This window comes from Oryctolagus cuniculus, chromosome 11 (assembly GCF_051225735.1).
Source record: "Oryctolagus cuniculus isolate XC-2025 breed Fujian yellow rabbit chromosome 11, ASM5122573v1, whole genome shotgun sequence".
NCBI lineage: Eukaryota > Metazoa > Chordata > Mammalia > Lagomorpha > Leporidae > Oryctolagus > Oryctolagus cuniculus.
The window spans coordinates 64,171,565-64,198,723 of NC_142877.1; the positions used below are offsets into that span (position 1 = coordinate 64,171,565).

Consider the following 27,159-nt stretch of genomic DNA (forward strand, 5'->3'; position numbering starts at 1 on the left):
TTCATGCGAGTACAGGGGCCCAAGGACTTGGGCCATCTTCTACTGCTTTCCCAGGCCATAGCAGAGAGCTGGATGGGAAGTGGAGCAGCCAGGTGTGAAACCTGCCCATAGGAGATGCCGGCTTCTGAGGCAGAGACTCAGCCCACTACACCACAGCACTGCCCCCCTACAAATACATTTTTATATTTTGTTTGTCAAACAGCTCCCCAAAGGAAAATATTGAAGGAAAATTTACATTTCTACATACATTAACATATTTATCATTGCTAAAGCAACCTGAAGCGTTATTACATCTCAACCCACATTTTAACATTACTACCTTAAAATGGAGAGGAAAGGCAGTTATAATTTTGAACTCACTGAGCACTATTTGCTAAAATAGCTGTAATCCTAGAAATATCAGGTTCCCCTCTCAAAGCTATGTTTGGGATACTTCTCCACACTTTTTACTTAAAGAGAATTGCCAGGGGGGACTCATACCTAATAAAATTTAACAGACCAGTGATGACAGAATGTGACAGTCTCCATTAACAGAAGTCATCTTGCACAGACAGCTGAGACAGAAAACAGAAGAGCTTACCTTTATGATGGTTTGCACTGGATACTACTTTCCCCCACAAGGTTACAATAAATATTATAATTAGCAGTTTTCCTTTTGTTGCTTTCTGTAAGTATCTCTTACTCATCCTGCAAATAAAACAAACAATCTTAAGTTTATGAACTCATTGCTTTTCCATTATAATTGTGCTATATTTAAAGAGTTTTTTGACACTTTAACACATTTAACTCCTGAAAATTGCATTCATGCATTTAAAATGCTGTTCACTGCATAGGAATTCTGAATGGGAAAAATGAAATTTTCCAAACAAAAAACTAGAAATAATGCAAGAGATAGGCAAAATCTTACTTTAGTCACTCCTCCTCTATTTAGCAATAGTCTAAATCCGTTAGGAGATACTACAATTTTTCACTCCATGAAAACAGACTTAACTTATGGATATCAAAAAAATCATTTTTTTTGTAAAGCTTCCTTCAAGGCCAAGTTACATGGTCAGGGTAAACAGTTTAGATAAAATCACTTATAAGGATTGCTGAACAGAATGAAGCCACTTTCAATCCATTATTCCTAATGCACTTGAAAAGATCATCTGATAACATTATATCCTTATTGCAAACTAATTTGACCCATACAAAGTGCTAAACTCCACTTCTAGAGATAAACTGCTTTTGAAATCCACTTGGCTCTACTTCAGAAGTGGGGCAAAAATGTAAAAGCAGAATGAAAAATACCAAATTAAAAAGAAATTTCAAGCTGAGCTCAAAGGGGGGGAAACCAAAAACTTATAATAAAGCAATAATTACCTACAATCAAAGTTTAGCTCACACTTTCTTCTGTATTTTATACAATATTATCTCATTTTTTCTCCAGAACAAATTTAGGATGCACATATGTCTACCCTAATATCTAGCTGAAGAAACCTGAAAGTTTTCCTAAGGTCATATTTAATAATGGAGTAAAAATTCAAACTCAGAACCATCAGTTCTAGAATCCTTCCATTAACCACCACGTTGTTAAGGGGTAAGAAAAATTGGAATCCATTCGCATATACTTATAAGGGAGAAAAATGTATGTCTGTTGCCCTTTGCCTTTCAGATGCAGATCCTATATGGAACTCCTTTTGCATAACCACCTAGAACCTTGACTTCCCTGGTTCTAATGCAATTTCCTGGGGTCACTTCTGGCTCTAGCCTACTTCCCTCACTCTTGAATTCTCTTAGTTTGCCTTTTCCTCATGCCTTCACCTCCAAGACATTTAATTTCCAAAAATACGACTCAATGGTAACAATGATGGCTGTATAATTTTGAAGTCTTTTATGTGGATAAGTATGTGGAAAAATAAACCGATACATACTTTAATACAGATATATATGTTAACATTTCTTAGCTGCAAGACTGGCACACATTAATTCAGATGTTGAGGAGGAGGTGGTGCAGGATTAAAAACATGAAATCCTGAGTCACACCGTCTGGGTTTGAGTTCAGGCACTACCAACTTCTAATTCTGTGACCTTTACATCATCTGATTCCTTTTGGTTCTCCTGCTTGTGCTTCTCCTGTGATTTTCCAGATCCCCTGCTTCTGTTTCTCCTTCCACAACACAGGATGATGTAGGTGACCTGGCCTGCCCAGTGACCAATACACACTAAAGGTTCAATGACAGTGAGACTGGAGAATATTCAGTCGTTTGGCTTTGTCTGGTCCTTGATGCCTGGGAGGCTTGTCCCACTCATGAGATAACTGAAGCACCAACCGTCACAGACTTGATGGACCTTGTCTTGTGGTGTGTCAGAGAAAATGTACAAGAGAATGGGTCTTTGGCCTTTAAGAGCAGACTGAGGTTAATATGAGGCTTCTTGCTTACTAGCTATGTGACTTCAAATGAATTACTTAATAACTCAGACTATTTTAATTGTCAGTAAGATGAGGATAATAATAATATCTATGTGATGGTGTCATTGAAGACTCAATTAAAGAGTCTATGTAAAGAGTTTAACAATAGGCACAGCAGATAACAAGTGCTCTTTAAAGGATAACCATTACTTCAGCCATTTCTCAGTTAGACCAGTGTTTCTGTAAATGCGTTCTGTGAGACATGTCCACAGAATGTTAATCCAGTATTAGTGAAAAACAAAGGAGGGAAATGTATTTGTAAAATTCTAGGTTCAACAAGTTTAATCATATTTGTAAACAAGAGGCATATTATTGAATATGCCATTTCAAAAACCTCTCTACAGAGTAACATAGATACTAACGTTCTCAGGAAGCCCCTTAGAGAAATATTGAGCCATAACAATAATCTAGTTTGGAACTCTCTCTCAGTAAACCAAGCGCTTATTTAAAATCTTCCATTCTATTGCCTTTGTTTTTTCTCAGCAGTCTATTAGTTTTGCTTTACAGTTTTCCTCATTTTTTTCCATTTGTTTTCAACCATCCTGCCTCTCCCTCTGGATCCAGTCCCTGAGACCTTATTCTACTGCATCCCAATAACAGAATAAAGAACAAAACTCATCTGACAGGAAGAGCTGCTCAGCATAATTTTGGATAACAGCTTTCTCATAGCAAATGGCCTCTGCTACAAGGTCAACAACACATAATGTTTTCATACCATTGTGCGCCCACCAATCGGGATGACAGAACTGACAGCTGGTCACACTGCAAACTAGACACACAGAAAGAGAAACACCCCCAAAGTCACCAGGCCGTCAGAGCAAAGACAGGAAGGAGAAGGCAAGTCAACATTCGCAGTGCTATTTTCTCCCTCTCCTTGTGGCCCACCCCTGTCCAGTCCATTGCTGTGTTCTATCGATTCTACCTCCTGAATCTCTCTATACTGCACCCCCTAACATCTACCCCTACAGCAGCACTGCAGTGCAAGTCACCAAAATTTCTCCCTGCCATTCATATTGTCTTTGTCTGGCCTGAGGGCAGAGTTTATGCACACTGCTCTCCTCACTATATTTGTAGTATTTCATAAATGCATAAAAAATACTGTTCCCTGAATGTAATGCAGCCTCTTTGCTATAGCCCTGTAAGTAACTATGATTATGAGACATCCTTGGTTAAAACCTTCAGATGGTTCCCTCTACACTCAGGAAGAAAAGGGCATAAGGTCTGGCAAGGTACAATTTTGTGATAATTTTTTTTTAGAAAGAAAGCTTTGATCTTTCTTTATGTCTCTGATCTTATGTTATACTATTTCTCTCCATCTCTCCTTCCATACACATTCATAATCTGTATTTTAACTCTCCTAAATTCCCTCACATCCATCCAGCTAGACCTCACCTCTATATGTTTCACCTGAAATATATCAGTCATTCACCCCATACCCACTCACTCTTAAAAATGGCTAACTTCTAGCTGCTGGTCATGGCACAGGTTAGAATTCTTCCTGTGAGACTTGTTCAGGACCATGTTGAGTGCCCTTCTTTATGCACAACTGTCACTTGCCACACTACATTATCACACTGCCTTATCACCATCCATCACTCTCATGTAATACTCCTAGAGATAAAGACTATGTGTTCTACACTTGTGAATATGTATAGTCTGATCCAAGGTTCAATTTCATTTCTGAAAAAAGGAGTATTTGTTGAATGAATGCCAGCTAAATATGTAGTGTAGTAGTCAACATGAGGGGGAAGCAAGCGTGACATCTCTCCAGGATGAAATCAAGAGAGGATAAAGAGGAAAAAGAGAAAGGAAAGGGGGTGGGACAAGATGGGGTAGACTGAAAAGAAGCGAAAGAGCAGGGAGAAATCCAACGTTGAATACATTTTTTTTTCTGATTTTTAAATAACGGTCATGATCGAACGAAGAGAAAGTAGCAGAGGAATCAAGGAATTTTGACAAGGATGCAATACCAATGAAAAACACCAAAGAAAAAAATATGAATGGTATACTTCTTGAGCTTGTAGGAGAGCACAGAAAGAGGGGGCATTCTCTTCTGATTCTATTTGCTAACCACCAGGTCTGAGTTTAAAATTTTCTACCGCAGTTTAGAATTGTCACATCCATCTGTTAAAACAGCCCAATGTAAGTGAAAACTGAGTAAATAGGAACTGGAAACTGAAGAATAAACGCACGTAGGAGATGAAACCTGCTCCACAAACAGCAGCAGCCTGCCAGGAACACAGGGAAATGGGATAATTGAGACTGGTAACCTTGGCAGTGACGGATGTAGAGGTGGAAAGTTGTCACAGTGGAGGACTGGCAATTAAATTGTTCAGACTTTCTCCCCTTCTCCCCTTCTGTGTTACATGTTTCAGTTACATTCCCTGAGACACAGACTTCTGGATGGTTTGAAATTTCCCTTCACTGATGTGGAAGGTACATTCATTTTCTTCAAGTTTCATTTTATTTTAAATTTATTTAAAGAACATATTAATACATTAGATTCTGGGGGTCACAGCAAATGCATGATGATTACTACAACACAATTCCCATCAATTATTATGCAAATGTTATACTAACATAAAGAAAACCGATTCAATGTAGTTCATAGATACAGTTCTATCTAATTGTAAACAAGCCACAGTCAAAAATTTGTTAGGCTATGAGAAACACTGTTTCCCCATAACAACAGAATGTGAGTTTAACTTGTCTCCAGAAGAGAGTGGGAAGAAACAGAGAGAAGGCTGACGCATACAGGAGACAAAAGAATCGAATCCAAACCACCTGCCCCTCCTCAAACTTGGGTTAAGACAAATTTCTGGAAGTTTAGGTTATATATAGCAAATGTTTTTTACAAAGTCTTTCTAGGACATTTCTCTGCATTGACCTAATATTCAGACAAACCTGTATTAACAAATGACAATGGCATGGACTTTAACAGACAAATCTAATACACAACTTACCCCTTAGGGTAGAAGGCTCCAATTCATAAGGTGCCCTTTCTCTTGACAGGATTTCATTTTTTTTTTAAGATTTATTTATTTATTTGAAAGTCAGAGTTACACAGAGGGAAGCAGAGGGAAGAAAGGCAGACAGAGAGAGGTCTTCCATCCACTGGTTCACTCCCCAATTGACCACAACTGCACTGATCCGAAGCCAGGAGCCAGGAGCTTCCTCTGGGTCTCCCACGTGGGTGCAGGGGCCCAACAACTTGGGCCATCTTCCACTGCTTTCCCAGGCCATAGCAGAGAGCTGGACTGGAAATGGAGCAGCTGGGACTAGAACCAGCCACCAGTATGGCATGCTGGCGCTTCAGACCAGGGCGTTAATCCACTGTGCAACAGTGCTGGCCCCCCTACAGGATGTCTTACAAAATGCATGTCAGACTACATTTCTCCACTACCCCCAACCCTTGCTTAACATACCAGAATTTATCTACACATTGAACTGAGAATAAAATCTAAATTTACGGCTAGAAACAAAGCCTAACTTCCTCTTCTTCCTGACCTCACTCCATACCCTTGTTCCCCCCATTCCCTGTGTTTCAGCTATGTTTGTCTTCTTCCCACTGCTCCTGAGCCAAGTTCAAGCTAGATCTTACACATAAATCTCATTTTGCCTAAAAGCGTCCCCTCTGGTATTTGCATGCTATCTGTTTTTCATGATCCCTTGACCATGCTCCCCTCCAGAGTTCACAGATAGCCCCCTGCAGTCTCTCTCCCATTTAATGTCTTACATTGCCTTCTCTAATTAGTACCTACTTCTTTAGACATTTAGTTAGTTAAGTGTTTGCTTTATTATTCTTCCCAATAAAATGCAAATTGTTCTGGTAAAGAAAGAAATCAGCTGGATCATAGAATATCAAGATGTATTCAGTGAAGGAAAAGGGTATTAATTTTATAATCAGAATAAAAGAGATGAGTCTTTTGAATGGAGAGTTTCATTATTTCTTTTAGCTTAAACTAACATATATTCAGCAACTAGGAATAGCAGTGGCAAGAACAGTGTCCATAGTGGTGGAAGAACAGGAGATGAAGAGAGGAGAAAAGTGAGTGGGATATGAGGATCTGGACAAAGAGAGCAGATGACTTCCCCAAGAAACATGCAGAGGAGGGAAATAAAGAGGAGTGGTGGCCATGGAGATATAAAGAAGGTAATGGCAAAGAGCCAGAGGAAGGGAAGAGCTGAGGCACAAGAGTAGGGACTAGGGCCGGCACCACAGCTCACTAGGCTAATCTTCTGCCTGCGGCACCAGCACACCAGGTTCTAGTCCTGGTCAGGGCACCGGATTCTGTCCCGGTTGCTCCTCTTCCAGTCCAGCTCTCTGCTGTAGCCCAGGAGTGCAGTGGAGGATGGCCCAAGTACTTGGGCCCTGCACCCGCAAGGGAGACCAGGAGAAGCACCTGGCTCCTGGCTTCGGATCAGCGAGGTGTGCCGGCCACAGCGCACCGGCTGCAGCAGCCACTGGGGGGTGAACTACCGGAAAAGGAAAACCTTTCTCTCTCTCTCTCTCACTGTCCCCTCTGCCTGTTAAAAAAAAAAAAAAAAAGAGTAGGGACTGATTATGAAGATTAACTTTCAAATGAGGTCAACAAATAGGTAAAAGTTTCTGTAAGCATAAATTATTCTACAACTATAATTTATTATTGTATCCTCCAAACTCAAATCATTTTGATTCTTATTAATAAATTGATAAAATAATCCTACTAAGAAGGCTATCTAGAGCCAAAAGTTTTATGCTAATGTGTTTATACAATAATAATACTAAACATTACCAGTAGTTTCTAATAAAAATTATAGTTATAACTTGTAGATCCTAGTTATTCACTGAAATAACATTATTCATAGTTAATAACATCAATATGGAGACGATAGGTAGCTAAATAGATATTAAATAGAGATGGATAATAAAGTTCAAGGGAATAACATGTTTATATTTTGTATGTACAAGAACATATAATAACAAACTTGGAAGATAATCATTTAACTCTCCCAATAATATTATGTTGTGCATTAACATTATCCAGAAGCCAAAGTGGTCAATTTTAATGATTTTCATTATGACTATTTATTTTGCTTTCATTTCACATTATATGAGTATATCCAGTTTCTCCACATTATAGTATTTCAAGCAACACTTACTAAGCACATTATTTGAAACAAAGGAACTGAATTCAGGAACTAGTATCTGGATTTCTCATATTATTAATTATCAGGACAAGTTCATAAAGTTGCATTTTCATATTCCAGTCCTATAATTAGCCAAATTAGGTTATATTTTCCTAGGAAGCTTCAAAACAAAGACTTTGAAATCTAATTAGGGGATTCCAAGATGGTTGAATAGGGAAAAGACGTGCTGCTTTTGACCAGGGGAAAATAGCCGAAGAAAAGCAGCGGAAGTGCATTCCCAAGGGAGAGTGGGAGAGAAGTCTGCAGTGGAAATTCTACAGAAGGAAGGTGCAGATGTGCAGCAAGGAACACAGAGACAACACAGGATCCCTGCAGCTGAAAGCCAGAGGAAGCACCAGCTTTGCAGAGTGAGGGGAGAACAGATTGCAGCAGCTTGTACCACTGGTAACACTGCTGGATAGAGTGCCTTGCAGATCACAAAGACTTTCAGTCCAGAGTGGAGTCCTAGCATGGGGTAGGGTACCCACCTAATCCACCAAAAGAAAAGTATGTTTGATACACCCCAACCCCCTACAATGGCACCTGGTACCCAATGGGAAGAAGGCACCATCTTGACTCCAGTAGAGGCTGGAGAGGCTCTCAGGTACCCAGGGCATTTTGCCAGAGGGAAAAAAATATGTATTTCCCACTGAATTTGAGTCTGGCTGGGGGCAGGGGACTCACAGGTGGCTGGGTACTCACTTAGGCCTGTGAGGTGCCCTCATAATCTCAATGTATCACAGGCTCTGGGGCTCAAACTGCCAAGGTGGAGCACATCCAGGCAGCTGGATCTAGGACCATCTCTGCTCTTTCCATAAACAGGGAAGGCACGTGGGGCTGAGCCGAACCTCTGCACCCCATGACTCTGGAAGCCTTGCACACTGACTGTATAATAGGGTGTGGGGTATAGCTGAGTCTCTGGGCAATCACTGTGTCTGGCATCAGAGGCTGAGATCTCCCTGGCAGTCTGGGGTGGGTCATTGCAAAGGGTTCTTTACTCACAGTGAGGACCACACAGATCCCTTGCATAGTTCATGCACCCGTGTGGATGGGGCTTGTGCCCACTGTAGGCTAACCCTCGTCATTGATCTAACTGGAAGAAAGGATATAAGGTTGTGATTACACCAATAGGCGTTTATCATATCCTTCCCCTGCTGAAAATAGGAGACATACCATACCCTCAACTTGGGTGTCACCCTGGATTCTTGCCACACATTTCAATCTGACCAGAGTTCCCTGACCCCACCCAGCACACACCTCTAGGTATTCACTAAAGAAACACTCTAAAAAGCCACAGAGGCATGGTTCATATAGATAGAACCATCAGAAGAGAAAACCAACAAGTATTTATACAAATACTTAAATATGAATGCACATATCCTCAACAAAATGCTACTGAAATCCAGCAACACATCAGAAAGAACATTCACCCAAACCAAGTTAGATTTATCCCTGATATGCAGGGATGGTTCAACATACACTTATCAATAAATGTGATACATCACATTAACAAACATAGAATAAAAACTATTTGATTATTGCAATGGATGCAGAGAAAGCATTTGATACAATACAATATAATTTCCAAGATGAAAATCTTGAGCTAACCTGATACAGAAGAAACAATCCTCAAAACCAATTATGGCAACATATACAAACACACAGCCTGTATCATATTGAATGGGGAAAAGTTGGGAGAATTTCCAGTAAGATTCAGAATAGACAAGGATGCCACTCTCACTATTACTATTCAATACAGTTCTGGAAGTTTTAGCCAGAGCCATTAGGCAAGAAAAATAAATCAAAGGAATACAAATTGGAAAGGAGGAAGTCAAATTATCCCTGTTTGCAGATGACATGATCCTATATATACAGAAACCAAAAGACTCCACTAAGATACTGTTGTAGCTCAGCACAGAGTTTGGTAAAGTTTCAGAATATAAAACTAACAAACAAAAAGCAATAGCCTTTGTATATGCAGACAATGCCATTGCTCAGAAACAACTTGTAAGATCAGTCCCATTCACAATAGCTACAAAATTTTAAATATCTTGAAATAAATGTAACCAAGGTGGTAAAGGAACTCTACAATGAAAATTACAAAACACTAAAAAAAGTAATACAAGGAGACAAAAAAATAGAAAAACTCTCATGTTTGTGAATTGGAAGAATTAATATTAAAATGTCTATTCTACCAGAAGCAATTTAAATATTCAACATGATCCAAATAAAAATACCAACAACATTCTCCTCAGATCTAGAAAAGAACAATGCTGAAATTCACATGGAAACATAAGAGACCCCCAAATAGCTAAAGCAATCTTATACAACAAAATAAAGCCTCAGCAAAGTGAAGAGACAACCAACAGAATGGGAGAAAATATTTGCAAACTATGCAACTAGTGAATGAATAATATCCAGAATCTCTAAAGAGCTCAAGAAATTCAAGAACAAAACAAACAATCCAGCCAAGTAGTGGCCAAAGGACTTAAACAGGCATTTTCAAAAAAGGAAATTCAAAGGGCCAACAGACACAAGAAGACAAAGCTCAGGATCACTGGCCATCAGGGAAATGCAAATTAAAACCACAATGAGGCTTCACCTCACCCCAGTTAGAATGGCTCTCATACAGAAATCAATAAATAATAAATGATGGCAAGAAAGTAGGGGTAAAGGTAACCTGACCCACTCTTGGTGGAAATGTAAACTAGTGCAGCCATTGTGGTAGACCATACAGAGATTTCTCAGAAAGCTGAAATGAAGACTACCATAAGACCCAGCCATCCCAATCCTGGGAATTTACCCAAATGAAATGAAGCCAGCATATGAAAGAATTATCTGTACCCCCCCCCCCGCCCCATGTACACTGCAGCTCAATTCACAGTAGATAAGATATGGGATCAACCCAGATGTCTTTTGACTGATAAAGGGATAAAGAAAATGCAGTATATGTACACTATAGAGTACTACTCAGCCATAAAAATGATGAAATCCTATCTTTCACAACAAAATGGATGCAACTGGAAAACATTATACTTAGTGAAATAAGCCAATCCCAAAAAGACAAATATCATACATTTCCCTGATCTGTAACTAATACAGTATAAAAAAATGTAAAGCATTTGACTGAAATTGACATTTTGAGATCTGATGATCTGTTTACAGCCCTTGTCTACTGTTGAGGAACAGTGTTTTTTTCTTCTATTTGCTAAATTCTTTACATAGCAAAGGGTTAATCTCATGAGTATAAAATAACCTGAAAATAGATCATTGTGAAAATTAAAGAAAGAGTAAGAAAGGAAGACAAAGGGAGGGTGTGAACATGGGCAGGAGAGTTGGTAGGGTGAGACATATCACCAGGACTCTAAACCTATATATATGGAATACATGAAATTTGTTCACCATAAAATTAAAGTAAAAAATAAATTTAAAAATGTTAAAAACAAAGAACAAAAGAAATCTAATCAATTTTTCAGCTCCTGAATTGGAACAATTGCTTTAAAATCATCATTGTTGTTGATATATCAATGCCTTTTGATGAATCTACTTCTAATGTTATGTTCAATAAAGAAGTCAGTCCTAGAGATTAAGCCAAGAAAGCTCTATTGGTTTTGTAGTGATGTAGGCAGACGATAGGATAAAATCAATTATATTTGTGAGCTGAAAGATCACACTCCCCTGTGATCTCACACCCTTACCTGACCTCACCTGGATGGCCACCTGCCAATCAGACTATATAGCCACTCCCCTTTGGTAGTAAATAATAGGCCTAGACTATGGTGGGCCCTCCCCTTGTTGGGCCGCCCAATCCCTGCTTTCCTGCACGTACTTGCTCCACATGGCTCATGGCCTGCTCTCTGCCTTCACTTTGCTACCCTCACTAAGCTACCTGTGGTACCTGCAAGCATATGCTTGCTCCATGTGGCTCACTCCTGGCTGGCTCTCTGCTTGGTATGGACCTAACTTAGCCTCTAACTTAGCCTACCTTAGCCTAGGCTTCTCGTTCTCCCCTAAATAAAGTACTCACTCTCCTGTGCATTCCTCTCACTGAAAAAAAACTTAAAAACTTACCATGTTGTCTGGTCTGAGTCAGTATTCAGAATTCTTCTCTAAATAAATGGTGAGAACCCACAGATTATTAATATTGAAAATTATTAATAAGCTGGCCGATATCATAAGGATGGTCTGGCAGCAAATTCAAGCCTTATTTAACAACCACAATTACCTGCTTATGTCACTCAAATTTTACACTTGCACCATTTCTCTACAATGCTGCATTTTTGCTGCTCTACGCCTAGCAGAACATAGCCAAATCTTGAGTTTGTGCAAATGCCTTTCTACCCACGGATTGAAGTGATGTGAAATAGGAATGTATTATCATTTAATGTCATTTAAATGACTTTCCAGAAGCATACAATATCTAAGGGTGCAATCTCTAATTCCTAAAACAGACAATAAGACTATAATGCAAAACAACTATTTAATATTAATGAGAGCATTAGAAAGACACCTAAAATGATTGAGGTTCAGATACATCACTGTGTTATTAGCAATGAATAACTTGCCCTCTTTTTCTTTCTCTAAAATGGGAATGTCATCTAGTTTTTCAAACAGATATGTCATTATAATAAAGAACCCATGAGACATTTTAAATTTAAGAGAACGGCAGAGGTATTACTACTTGTTCAAGGATCCTTTCAGAGCATGGTTTTTAAATCAGAAATGCCTACCCAGATACAATCTTGGGCCCCAACACATAATAGTTAAATGAATTTGTCAAGTTTACCTAACAACTTTGAGTGGCAATGCTCACAGATAGAATTCATGAATACATATGTGGTAGGACTTTGGGAAAGAATAACTACTATATATTTTTTGTATATATATATATATGTAATATATAACACACATATACACACATACATAATTAAATCACAAGCCCAAGCATATAGAGACATTTAATTACAGATATTTTATATAGTAATATTTCACTTACAAATATATTAATTATGTTAATAATTTATGTATTAAGAATACTGTCTGGAATATGATTTTCTTCCAAGGCATAAGTGGAAAATAAGTTTTTGAGCAGAAAACTTTTAAAAAGCCATGTGTTTTTTGGATGTTATCCTAAGTCTGTAGAACCAAAAGGCAAGAATATGAAGCCATGGGATAAAATTGCAAGCATAATTGAGGAACAGGATCTTTTGATGACTCCAATACTGGGATACCAGAGAAGAGATATCCATTTATGTACAGCATTCCAGAATCATTAATTATAGGACAAATTTTCATCAAATGCCTCTAGAGTTACATAGAGCACAGCATTCCAACTGAAGTTATTCTCACTACTGCATATATATTTATAGTTTAACCGTTCAAAATGTACTGGCTCATTCAACTTCTCATTCCACCATCATGTAACTCTCTTAACTAAGCTCTGAATGTATTGTTATCCCCAGATTATATATTAGAATCTTTTGTTATTTGAAGTCAATGACAAATGGTAAAAGCAAGTCTTGAATTCAGATCATCTGCCTACTGGCTCGGTCCACATCAAAACAGTGATTGAATAATGCTCCCTAAAACTTGTGATAAGTCCAAGCAGCAAACACAACATTTTAGACAGGCTTCACTGAAAAAAAAAAAAAATGCTAAGGAAGTTCTCGTTATTCCGAAAAATATCAAGAAAAAAATCACCTAATTAACATGATACTAGAAAAACAAAGTATTATTGGATCCCACCATTGTGCCCTATGAGGCTATAAAATTATCAGGTTTTAAATGGTGCATCATTTATCATTTGTACACACTGCATGGTCTCATGAACAGTGGGTAAAAATTTTCAGAGCTAAATGTCTCATGTCTACCAAACACCAGTCTGTTGAGATTAAACCTAATGGGATTACTACACCCAAAGTGGCAACAATAGGTAGGATTGTCAGATAACGTATAGGATGATAGCTTAAAATGAAATTTGTTTGAAAGACACACTGAACTAAGTGTGCTATAATTGTATTGCCGTATTTGCCAATACTACACTGGCTTTTAAAATGAGAAGCTTTCAAATGTTCATGGAAAATGCATATAATAATAAAAACTATGTACAGATTTCAAGTATTTTGCAACAAAATAATCTTTGAACTTTATTTTTCAACAAACTTGCTGAAGTACTCTCCTATATTATCTTAACCAAGAAACCAGCACTGACTTCTGTGTGGAATCATGTTTGTCTAAAAAAACAATTTAGAATTTCATAAATTATGTCATAGACCAAAATAATGAAATCTTCCTTGGTTTTTTGATGGATTGTTTAATGCATACAGACCCAAGGAGAGATGGCTAAAAGCTACTTTAATTTGATTATAGTTCTGCTGGCTGATTGAGAAGATTCTGAATTGTTTATTCTAGTTTAAAATATAGCATATTTAGTTAGTCTAAATGGCAATTAAAAACATGGTATTTAAGTCAGACATGGGTTTGAGACTTAGCTATATACAAGATGTTAAAGACATGCTATTTAATTTGCTAGAGCCTCAGTTTTCTATGATATTTGGATAAGAGTATGTGCCTCATGGAGCTGTTAGGATGGTAAATGAATTATTTTAAATAAGCTCTCAACACAGATCTTTCAAGCTATAAACACTACCTATGCTGCAGTCATTTAAAATTATCCTATGATTAACTTCATTATTCAATGAAGAATAATTTGTGGATTGATTTTCATATCAGCCATAAAAGGCATGTACACAAATCATTAAGACAACATCAATGGTATGAGACATCTTATGTGTTTATTGTCTCTTTTTCTCCCTACTAGAGTGCTAACTGCCTTAAGAGAAGGAAACTCAGACTTCTGAGTCATTTCTTTATCCCCAAAGTTTATATTTTTTATCACAGAGTAGGTACAGAATAAATATTTATGTAGTAAATGAATTAACAAATGAAATAAATATGATACATGCCTTTAAAATTTTATTTTGCTTGCAATACAAAATCACACAAGTTTTCTTATGTCTGATAACATTTCATGCCTCAACCACTTGCAGGCAGTAGGACACTTTCAATCATTATTTACATTATTTATAAATTCTGTGTCTGTAACCAGATCCCATGCTTCTTAAGAAACCATATGCTACAGCTCTGTTTCCCCACAAAGTATTTTACCCTTGCATAGTACTACACGGCATACCAGGAACTTTCACATCCATGATCACAATTGCTACACATGGCCATGAAGCTCCCAGATATAATCATAGCCCTTGTAGAGACAAAGAATTGGTCTCCGAGAAGCTAAGTGGCTTGTTGAAGATCGAAGTCAGGAAGAGGGAGCCAGAACTCAAAACCAGGCCTCTATTTCCAGGCTGAGAGATAATGAAAATAATGATTCCAATGTTATATTCTCAGTACTGTAAAACAGAATATGTAAAAGAATTCTTACTAAATTTCTCCCTCAGGTTTATGAAACAAGTATAACTTGATCATGGCTTATGTCTTGTAATGCAAATTATACATGGCTAAATATAAATTTAGCTAATTATTCACCAACACACTTTACTAAATTGTGAGAAAACTGTCTACAGAGATACCCTGAGCCAGTAATATCCAGGCATATAATCAAGTGAAAAGGAGACTCAAACTCATCCCCCAATTCATTTCCACAAACTATTCAATGCAGCCAATTCATGATGGGAGAGGGGAGCCTTGTGCAACCTCAGCCTCCCAATTTCCATTAAGAACCAGAAGCACAGAATTATATCTTAAAATGTCTCAATTTTTGACTCTTATTAATTAATCCCATTGTAAAGCATACTGTAGATCAAATACAGGACATATATTGACAGTGTGCAGCCTCAGATTCAAGCCATCACATTTGCTGAGTGAATTTCTGAACAGACAGCACTTTAAAGTCATGGGTGTGTAAACTCTGACCAGAACAGAAAATACAGAAAGTAAGGAGAGTGCATGCAAAGTCCAAAATGACCTTACACGAATTGATGGTTTTTTTCCCCGTGCTCCTTGCCTTCCTCCATTGAAAACTGTGCCTAGAACTTATGGACTTCATATAAGTGCTGTGAGAGCAAATAACTGTGCTTATAGGAGCATTTTTTAAGACTTCAGGCTGTTTAGGGCATGATGCAATTGAAAACTAAGATCGCCCTCAATGGGAGAACCAAAAGCTAAAAACAGAGTACTCGTTCTTACAAGGACAAGATCTGCTATGTTTCCACTCTATACTTAAGCAGTGGCACATAAAGATTATAATCGAGAATGAAAGGAAGAAAAGAACCTACTGAAAAACAGATGTCTTCAGCTAGAAGTAGCAATCACAGCATCTGCACTTCGGCACTGGGTGGAAAACACTAGGGGGAAACAATAAAGCACAAGGTATAAAAATACCAAAGAAGTCAGCTGGTTCTCTTCAGCTGGTGGAACAAAAACTGCAGACTACAAAAGGGTATTTAGAAGACTTTGGTAAAATTCTAAAGCTTTAAATAGCTTGTAGTTCAGATAATCTGGGAAATAGAGGCACAGGAAGTAAAAGGAGACTAAAGCAGCTGTGCTTAGTGCCTCTTCTGGTGTAATGCTTACAGGGTAATTCAGAACTGGCTTGAGTTTCCATTCTTCCAGCAAGCCCAGTGCCATTTGTTTCCTTGGTGGTACCATCAAGCCAACTGGAGCTAATTTACCCAAATTTATTACATGTAATAGCCGAGAAAACACCTTACATGATGTCCCCGGCCAATGATACATTCCATGTTTATGTTCTCTACATACTGCATGATCAGTCAAAAAGACCACAGGATTTGGAGTGAGAATTCTTGAATTCAAGACTTGGTCACCTATCTAGGATGATTTCTGGAATCATTTACTTTCTCTGATCCTCAGGTGATGATTTTGTAAACTGAAGGTGATTCTGCTTGCCTTATTACCTCACAGCATTGTTTTGAGAATCAAAAGAGATAATCTATATTAAAGTGCTTTACAAATCCTAATCCTAATAGAATTTATGCAAAGAACCAAAGGTTCAACACCCAGTGAAACTACTGTAGCACCAATCACTCAACAAGTGTTACTTATCATCTGCTGTAATTCTAGACACTAGTGATATAACTGAATATCCGAGGTTGGGCCCCTGCACACACAAGCCTGTATTATGATTAAAGTTGGCCATTTTTAGTTTGAGGTTTGATGATAACACAGTAAACAGATCTCATGTTTAAGATAATAAATAGATTATAAGTTTGTGATAAAGAATTGCTTGTTTTCCACTAATTTCCTTAAGGAAAAGAAAAAAATGGTATATCTTAATTAAATACAGAAAGGCACTTAGCCAGAAATCACACAGCCAAAGTATTTACCACACATGTGTCACTGCAATGCAGTAATTATTAAACAGTCACCACGCACACACTTGCTATCAGGCAAACATAAGGGAAATGCAGCTGCTTACTCAAAGTTTGGGGAAAAGACCACATATTCATCCTCATTAGCTATATTTAGTGCTTATTTTGCACAAGACCCTATCATGGGCATTCTAAAGGGAATTAATGTCAGCAAGCACCAGTTTTTTCCTTCCCTCAAGGGACTCATATTAGAGGAATAGAACATTTTCAAGATTATATGAGTGACAGCATAATAATAGAGCTATTAAATAAAGGATTGCGGTGGTTCAGGGAGAGGCCAAACTTAGGGAGACAAAAGGTACTTTTATGAAATTTTACCCAGCAGGACAAAGCACCAGAGTAGGACCCCAAAACCCAAGTTTGATTTTCATCCTGTCTTCATGTCAATGTACTTTACACTGTTTTTCTACCTATAAAATAAAATTAAAAAAACCACTAGCACCCTTCTGACCTCCTGAAGTCTTTTTAATAAAACTCATGATTGAATGAACTGATGCATCACAATATCAGTTACTCTACAAGTCTTGGTAGTCACATCAGATAATATATGTGATGTACCCTCAGCACTGCTGACATTAAGTGTGTTCTCAATAAATGCTGGACCCGGGTCTGAAGGAAAAAATAACTGAATGATACCTTGAAGTATGGGTAAGATTTTAATAAGCAGGGAAAATGAGAAAGGCATGTTATGTCAAGGGAACAGTCTGGGAAAGACCTGATACTGGGAACACGCAAGAAGTAATAAATGACAAGTAGCCGCATTTAGCTACACTCTAAAGTCTAGGAAATTGGATAATGAAAGGCAAATCTGGAATGATGGGTCAGTCTCAGAATATTGAGACTGCTGATGGCCCAATGAAAGTGTTCTCTCACTGTAGCAGGTTCCAAGGCAGCACTGGGGCACCCAATCAAAGAAGTGAAATGCAGAGAGCATCATATTACTTGCTTAAAACCAAAACATAGCTTTTTATTATTTAACTACCTATACCCTTTAAAAAATAAGTCAACAAGCTCTCTAAGTAATATATTTGCAACTAGGTCATAAGCCACCATTACTATTTCTTATTAACACAAATAGGAAACACTCTGCAGATTTGCAATTTCAAATATTTGTAGGAGAATCCCTTTTAGTGGGATATTAGTAGATGTCTCTCTCAATATTAGGTGCACTGCATTCATCAGAATTTATCTTTAAATCAAATACTTTAAAAGCTTGAGAAGCTAAGTAGAAAGTTTTTATCAATAAAGAGCAGTTTATTATTTTTTCTTACATATTTCACTACTACCATTTATGAACAACTATAATACAGCACATAAAAATGAAAAGATATGATAAAAATATGCTATCTAGACAGCCAACATGCATTGTGTCTTATAACTACCAATTAATTTGTTTACACCATGAAGAGGACTATAATAAGAGCCATGTAGAAAAACCTGAATGAGAGAAAGAAGAAAAAGGTCAAAGATAATTAACATCTAAGATAAATGAAATGAGAGAAACAAAATCATTTCAATTTTGGTAACCTGCCTCCTTTTTGAGTTTTCTATTCTTTCCATTATTAAAATTCAGTCCCATATCTTTACTGAAGAAGTAAAACAATACTCGCTAAAAAGGCTTCATGGTGTTTACTACAGGAAGCACCTAAATCTATGATTTCTTATTTCTATGAACTTTTTTAATAGACAATATAGAGTAAGATGTTATTACTCACATTATAGGAATAAGGAAACTGAGTTCAGAGAGGATCAGTGACACGCATAGTAGGGGCAGACTCTAAAGTGAAACTTTAGAACCCATATTCTGGTTCTCTGATTGTTAATTCCTTGTTCCTTCTACCATACCACCATACAGCAATTGGGGGAATGAGGCACATCAGATCAAGAACTGACAAAGGGTTCTTGGCTTTCAACATGGTTTCTATTTTGCACAAAAGGAGAAGGATAACATAATGCCAGGGAATGAGGCACTTTCCTCTTCCATATTTCTACACCTTCCGTACTGAGAATTGAATAAAAATAATCAAGTTGACAGAACTTCTAACACCATCTGCCGATACCACACTGTACAAATACCAAATGTTGATGATAACACAATTAAGTTTTTTTTTTTTTTTTTTTTTATTTATTTATTTATTTATTTTTTTTTTGACAGGCAGAGTGGACAGTGAGAGAGAGAGAGAGAGAGAGAAAGGTCTTCCTTTGCCGTTGGTTCACCCTCCAATGGCCGCCGCTGCAGCCGGCGCACCGCGCTGATCCGATGGCAGGAGCCAGGATCCAGGTACTTTTCCTGGTCTCCCATGGGGTGCAGGGCCCAAGCACCTGGGCCATCCTCCACTGCACTCCCTGGCCATAGCAGAGAGCTGGCCTGGAAGAGGGGCAACCGGGACAGAATCCGGCGCCCCAACCGGGACTAGAACCCGGTGTGCCGGCGCCGCAAGGTGGAGGATTAGCCTATTGAGCCACGGCGCCGGCCAACACAATTAAGTTTTTATCTACAAGGAGATATTTTCCAATTTGTGACCCTCCACCTCAATTCACCTTTGCTCTGCACTTGTTCTCTCCACCTTAAGACATAAACAATAAACAGTGACCACTATTTTAAAATGTAATTGCTAGTGTACCAGAAAACTATGGCATGGTCCTCACTGATGCAGAGAAACAACTTTGGGCTGTGTGCTCTTCTGCATTCAAGCCAGTGAGTTGAGCTGACCATTGTAGTTAATGCCACTTCTAAACAAGCTAAATTCCCACTTGCTGATGAAAGGGAACATTACTGATATGTCATTCTAGGAAGATATGGTAGGAGACAAAGTGATTGTCCTCTCCTGTCAGATCTTTTAGTCCTATGTACATCGGAAAATGTGTCTAAGGATACTGTATTTCCTCAGTCACAGGACTAATCAGAAACAAACCCAATAAATACAACCAATAGAATGCACCTGATTCTAGAAATAACTCCCATAGATATGACAACTAATTGATTAATATTTGAAAGGAGGTGTGTAGAACACTTCCCTAGCACAAAGGAGACAGCATTTTTCTAAAAGCAGAATTTGTCTCTCCCTCCTTTAGGATCAGACTTCCCTCTAATCATTAGATTTAAGCCTTAGTATTTGGAATGAGAGATTTAAGGCAATTTGGCCCAATACCAAGAGATCCACATTACAATTTGTCAACCTGATTCTCATGTAGTGCCCTGGTGATGGAAACTAAGTTTCTATCACTTCCTCAGGTCTGACTCCTTCCCTTTGGCATTTGTAAGTAAGCACCCTTGGTTCTTGCCATTCCACTAGAGAATTATCCCTGAAACTGGGTCCTACTTTTTGTTGCCCCCTCAAATCTCCCCTGACACTTATGTCCCCATTTCTCCTTCCTCCCCCAAAAGAATGCCCTGGCTAAATAGTTATTGCCTTTTTACCTGAATGCCATGCTTTGCCTACCAGAGTGAATCTTTGGGATGTGATCTAGACTTGGTCCCAGCATTGGGATTTACAGAGGCAAGGTCTAGTTCTGAATCTCCTTGGTTCCTATCTACGTCCACTTGCTGGTGATGATCACTTGGAGCTCATAGTCTCAATGAAAGAGAACATAAATTAAAAAAAAAAAGTGGTTCTTGACATTCATTGCCTTACATTATTAGCGCTTACGGGCACTTAAAACATAAAAGTATGAAATAGTGTGGTCCATGAAGTGGTAGGTTATTCAGTTACAATGGTTATCACCTTACTTGACACTATCAGTATAACTGAAGCAACACATAGTATATAATTGAGAAGCTAGACTTCCTGGATTAAACCCTTGCTTTGACATTTACCAACACTGGGCCATTGGTTGAAATTAACAAATGCTTCACTTTACTCAACTATGAAATAAGGAAAATAATACTGCTTTTTCAAAATGCTCTGCGGACTGGATGTGTTACATACAAAGTGATTAGAGTAGGACCTGACTCATAACACATGCTCAACTGATAGAGATGTTATCTAGATAGGAGGTGTATCTAACAAATATGAGAGGCACAGGAAAAATCAAATAGAAAAATCAGTGCTGCAGTGAAATTGACTATTAATTCTTCCAAAAAGACTCCTCACAGCAAGCTGTATTTGCCTCCCATACATCAGTAACTACTGAGCACCAGGTCTGTATTGGCAGCTTACTGCCTACATCAAAGCATTTATCTGTTAAGTGCATAAAATAATACTTCCTACCAATTAGGACTAGCTTTATTATTAAATTAGTAAACATAGATAAAATATTTGGAATGATGCCTGAGGTATATAAAATACTTAAGTGTCAGCTAATTGATATTATGAGTGTAGCCCACGTAATAATACTTGGATGAAATGATGAAATCTGAGTATCCCCAAGCTGGTGGAGACAGGAGGTATTCAAATTTCTAACAAATTGGAATCTGTCATTAGCTCACGGCCCGATCAGAACTCTTCCCACTGAAAATAAATTTAAATCTTAATGGAAACTTAAAGAAGAACAAACCAAATAGGAATGTAGGGCACTCAGACCAGAAGAAACCAAACATTGCCACATTCTCCTACAGACTGAGGAAGTAAGCAAAGTGAGGAAAAGGAGCACCTCAAACAAATTTACATTTGCATAGCTTTTACAGCATTCAACCTTTCTTAAAAAATAGACATCTATACTTTCAAAGATCAAGTGTACAAAACACTCTTGGAATAAAAATTAGGGGTCCTACGGAAGAATGTGCTAATCCAACACATGAATCAAGAATGATGTGGACACAAAGGAGGATCACGAGGCCTGAAGGAAGAGCATTTCGGAGTGGACTGAGGTTGCCAGATTCCTAGAGAAATCAATTCCTAGAAATCAATACCTGTGTTCTACTCCATACCATTTGTATTTGTGTATAAACAGGACTCAGTCGCACAAAAAAATCTCAGAATATATTATTTCTTTTCAAACTGTAGATTCAATTATTGTCAACAAAAGCGCTCTGACCCTCCCCATTCTCAGTCCTCAGTAGAGATTCAACATTCCAAAGGCTGTCAGGCAGCACTGAGTTGACTGTGATTGCTACAAACCTGAGTAACAGGAAAGTTACCTCATCACCCTCTCCATTTGTCTCCTTGACTGCAAAGTGGACAGGAGGCTAACATTACCCAACTGAGGTGGCGGGATAATTAAATTAGCTAGCACTCCCCAGTGATAGCAAGTAACACACAGAAAGCCTTTTACATGTGGTTCCTGGTTAAATGTCACTATTGTTTTATGGATATCTACACTAAGTGGACCCTAGTGATATAACAACCAAGATTCTAGGGACCAGAAGGGCAGAAGCAAGCTTTCTTATGACTCTGTCCCCAGTGGCACAGTCCCTTATCCTGCCCTCCCAGATGGCTCCCTCTACCCAAGGCTTCACAAGCTTCATTACATCCCAATCTGGTTTCCTAGGAGTGGGGTTCTTGAGAACCTTGCTGGTTCCTTTCACTTTGATGTCCCTTGCATTTTACATAGCTCCAGGCACAAATCAAGATCTCAAAAAATGAGTGAGGAATAATCAACAAGTGATATCAAACAGGAAAAAAAAATGGTGGTCCTCAATCCAGGACTCCTTGCTAAAGTCAGTAAATCTTAAACTCATTAACAAAGCAAAATTATTATTATTTTAATATCTTTAAATAGTCTCTAGCTAATGGCAGCAGCAGGGTTCTCTTTTTTTAAGATTTATTTATTTATTTGAAAGTCAGAGTTACACAGAGAGAGGAGAGGCAGAGAGAGAGAGAGAGGGGTCTTCCATCCAATGGTTCACTCCCCCATTGGCCGGAGGTGCGCCGATCTGAAGCCAGGAGCCAGGAGTTTCTTCTGGATCTCCCACGTGGGTTCAGGGGCCCAAGGACTTGGGCCATCTTCTACTGCTTTCTCAGGCCACAGGAGAGAGCTGGATTGAAAGTGGAGCTGCTGGGTCTTGATCTGGTGCCCATATGGGATGCCTTACCCACTACGCCACAGTGCCGGCCCCAAGCAACAGGGTTTCTTAAAGTCAATTGTGTCAAACATTATGTTGGGAAATCTTGAATATTATCACCACATCCTTCTATCACTTAAGGACTTTTTACATGTGTTTGCCCTAGATGTTCTGAGAAACTTGTATTCTCTATGCATTGGGCTGTCTACACATAGACAAATTATCTGCTTCCCCATCAGACACTTTTTGCCAATACCAAATGAGAGGTTCTAAAGGCCCATAATGATGCAGATAAATCACTCTATTTCTTTTACACTATTAAAGTGGATATTTTATGTTCCACTGCCACAAAAATCCAAGATGAACACCAGAAATAGCCTGTGAGTTGAAGACTCTCATTTTAAAATGGCAGCACAATTTATCCTATTTCCTACTACATCACGAGCGTTACATTATTCATTAGAAGTGTTTGCTTTGGGGTGGCTATTACAGGGCTTCTGCTAAGTGTGGGCTTCCCAGGGCATGCTGGTGATTTAGAAGGAAATTTTCCAAAGACAAGGTCACACTGGGGAGTTCCCACCAGTGTGACCCCAGTGTGTTTGCATAAATATAAATTTACTATATGACATCCCTGTCATGTTTGTTCAGTGAGCAAGTCATTTGCCACTCTCATTACTCCAGGTACAAGGTACCCTGTGAAAAATCAATCTTCTTTCTGCTTCATACATCATAGCTTCCTCCAGTCACCCAGTGCTTTCTGACTCAGAAATGAAGCTGAGAGATAAAGACACATATGTGTTTTAGCAGGCTGCATTGTCCAAAGGAGCTAATGAATGTTACACCTCACTGGGAAATCCCATCCTGAGGCAGGGGCAATGTCTATAGACAGAGCAATGACGCTCCTTCGTCCAAAGCATTTCCTATACCAGAGGCAGAGAGGTCTTCTCAGTGGAGCAAACAAGAAAGTATAGGGAGTTAACTGCAGTTTTTCAGAAATATTAGTCTACTAACTCTTCAGCCACAAATCCTTTCCTCCACCTTTTGACAGGTTGAATTCTGGACCTAAAAAGACAATCCATTGATGGATTCTTACTGGCTATCATATGCCAAGCATCTCCCCAGGAACAGTGCCAACTCACATCAATAGATCAAACCATTTTCAGTGTTTTACTGGTGCTTATTGCTGTTTTTTTTTTTTTTCACCAATGTGCCTACCTCAACATCATAGCATAATTGTCAGTGAGAGGAGGAAAAACAAAGAAATTTTTCTTTATATATTTCAAATCTAAAGAATAATAAGCTAGAGTTTTCATGCTATATTGGGGCACAAATCTATTTTTTAAAGCCTCAATTAAAATGTCAGTCAATGTTTATTGGTATCTACTATGTTCTTTCTAGAAACTGAGTTAAGTAATTAATAGAACAAACAAAATCCTTCCCTTATAGAATTTATTCACAGGAATGAGAAAATAAATGAACATGCAAATAAATAAATACAGCAAAATCAAGTGTTGACCGTTGCTGTGAAAAAATCAGAGTCATGTGATAGGGAGAGGTACAGGACTAAAGCAACATTCAATAGAAGTGAGGGAAGATTTAGTCAAAGGAATCAGCTGGGGTCAGCACTGTGGCACAGCGGGTAAAGCCGCTGCCTGCAGTGTTGGCATTCCATATGGGCACCAGCTGCTCCATTGAATCCCAGCTGCTCCATTTCCAACCTAGCTCTCTACTATGGCCTGGGAAAGCAATAGAAGATGGCCCAAGTCCTTGCACCCCTGCACCCATGTGGGAGACCTGGAAGAAGCTCCTGGCTCCTGGCTTCGGATTGGCATAGCTCTGGCCAATTGGGGAGTGAGCCATCAGATGGAAGACCTCTTTCTCTCTCTCTGCCTCTCCTTCTTTCTCTGTGTAACTCTGACTTCCAAATAAATAAATAAATATTTTTTAAAAAGGTATAAGCTGTGAAGAAAATAAATAAAAAAGAAAAAGGCACATTTTTAGCAAAAAATAAAAAAGGAAAAAAAATAAATAGGGAAACAGAGAGAAGACATTGTAGCTGGAATAGTAGGCATGTGTTACAAGAAAGGTACCAGTGAAAGAAAGTCCACAGACAAAATATTCAGATTTATTGGAAGTTCAGGGAGAAGCCAGTACAAAGTGGAAATGGAGGAAGATTTGAAACATCAGGGCAGTTGACATGATTGATTTGCATTTTTTGAAGATCAAATCAAAATATGCTGTAAGGTGTGGACATAGAACCCAGCAGCTAAGACATCTGTGTACCATATCAAACAGTAACTGGATTTGAGTCCCAGCTCTAGCTCTTCATTCCAGCTTCCTGCTAATGTAGACACTGGGAGTAAACAATGATGCCTCGAGTAGTTGGGTCCCTGTTGTCCATCTGGGTGCCTGTTTCCTGGCTTCGGTTGGCGAGTTTCAGCCATTTTGGACATTTTGAGAGTGAACCAGCAGATGGGGTGTCTCTCTCTCTCTCTCTCTCTCTTTCTCTCTTCCCTCCCTTTCAAATAAATAAAGATTTAAAAATAACAAGTGCAATTTAATGGATAATGAATTGTAGAGAGTGGCAATAGAAGAAGTAAGGGAGCAATTAGGAACCTGGAGGCATGATCCAGCCAAGTTTTGAGGATAGCTAGACCTACAGAGGTATCAGTGGAAATGAAGAAAAGTAAACATACATGTGATGTGTTTGGAATAAGTAGAATTTGGGACTTGTTCAAAGATTTGAAGAAAGGAAAATAAAGAGGAGAGGAATCACAGATATAGTCTACATTTCTGGCTTAAGGAACTGGATGAATTTTGGTTCATCAGTGAGATGGAGAGGAGGTTGAAATATATAATCAGACATATTAAATTTGAGAAGACAAGTGTACAAGATGTTATTACTAGAGTGGAGCACAAATATGAGCTTAGAGAGAAGTTAATTCTGGAGTGTATAGATACTATTTAACGCTATCTATCTGAATAAATTCACACAGAGTAGGAATGCCAGAAATACAGTTCACCTAGTTAACCTTGAATTTCAGACACATGAATAATTTTTAGTATAAGTATATAAGAAACATTGCACAAAATATAATTCTGCTGAAGTATGTCCCAACAGTTTATGGAATAAACAAGATGAGGGTAGTTCAAAATGTTCATGAAAATGTATAAAAGGAAAAAATTATGCATGGATTTCAAAATATTACACCAAAATAAACTTATCTTTCAAATATGTTTTTCACAAACTTTTTGAAGTACCCTCATGAGGAAATGTGTGTATGTGTCTATAAAACATGTAACATGACACTAAAAAAATTCTGAAATGCAAATTTAACTGAGAATCCCATATTTTTGTGTTAATGCCCTAGCCAATACTAAATCGGGGTGAGGTTATGAATAGAAAGGAACCAAGGGCTGAGGCACTGTCAACTTTACATGTAGAGCCGAGGAAGCAGAGTTAGCAAAGAAGACAGAAATAGCCCTTCAGGAGCCTGCGGGATCAAAAGTTACTAAAAGAAAAAGGATACCAAAAGGAGATGCTCAAAAGAGTCCAAAGTTTTGTCTGCTGCTTACGGATTGAACAATGGACAATCAAACAAGTGACCACTACATTTGGAAGCATAGAAGTAAGTCTTGCTGAATTTAAAAACAGCAGCTAGATTGAAGTGGCATGAACAGAAGACCCACTGGAGTGGGATAAGAGGATGAAGAAGTGGCGACAAAGAAAATGGAAGCTTCTTCCAATAGAAAATGAAGAAGTGGAAACAAAGAAAAGAGGAATAAAAATAGTGCGGCAATTGTGGGGGCCATTATGGATTCAACAGGAAGGACTTGGCTCCCCAAATTCATGACAACACTTAACCCCAAAGATTTATGCTAATAGTTGATAGATTAGGGCCTGGCATGGTGGCTTAATAGGCTAAGTCCCCACCTGCAGTGCCAGCATCCCACGTGGGCACTGGTTTGAGTCCTGGCTGCTCCACTTCTGATCCAGCTCCCTGCTGATGGCCTGGGAAAGCAACGGAAAATGGCTCAAGGGCTTGGGCCCCTGCACCTATCTAGGGGACCAGGAGGAAGCTCCTGGCTCCTGGCTTCGGATCGGCCCAGCTCTTGCTGTTAGAGCCATTTCAGGAGTGAACCAGCAGGTGGAAGATCTCTCTCTCTCTCTCTCTCTCTCTCTCTCT

The 27,159-nt window shown here is 38.5% G+C and overlaps 1 protein-coding gene across 4 annotated transcripts in view; it reads right to left on the reverse strand.

The window, feature by feature from the left end:
• The window catches only part of TAFA2 (TAFA chemokine like family member 2), a 528,509-nt gene that overhangs the window by 165,770 nt on the left and 335,580 nt on the right, over positions 1 to 27,159 (reverse strand). For all 4 annotated transcript variants that reach the window (XM_089307431.1, XM_089307432.1, XM_008256723.5 and 1 more), the window contains one exon: positions 581 to 687. In XM_089307431.1, the coding sequence (XP_089163557.1) occupies positions 581 to 686 (106 nt within the window). In that variant the 5' untranslated portion in view covers position 687. The remainder of the gene's footprint in view (positions 1 to 580; positions 688 to 27,159) is intronic.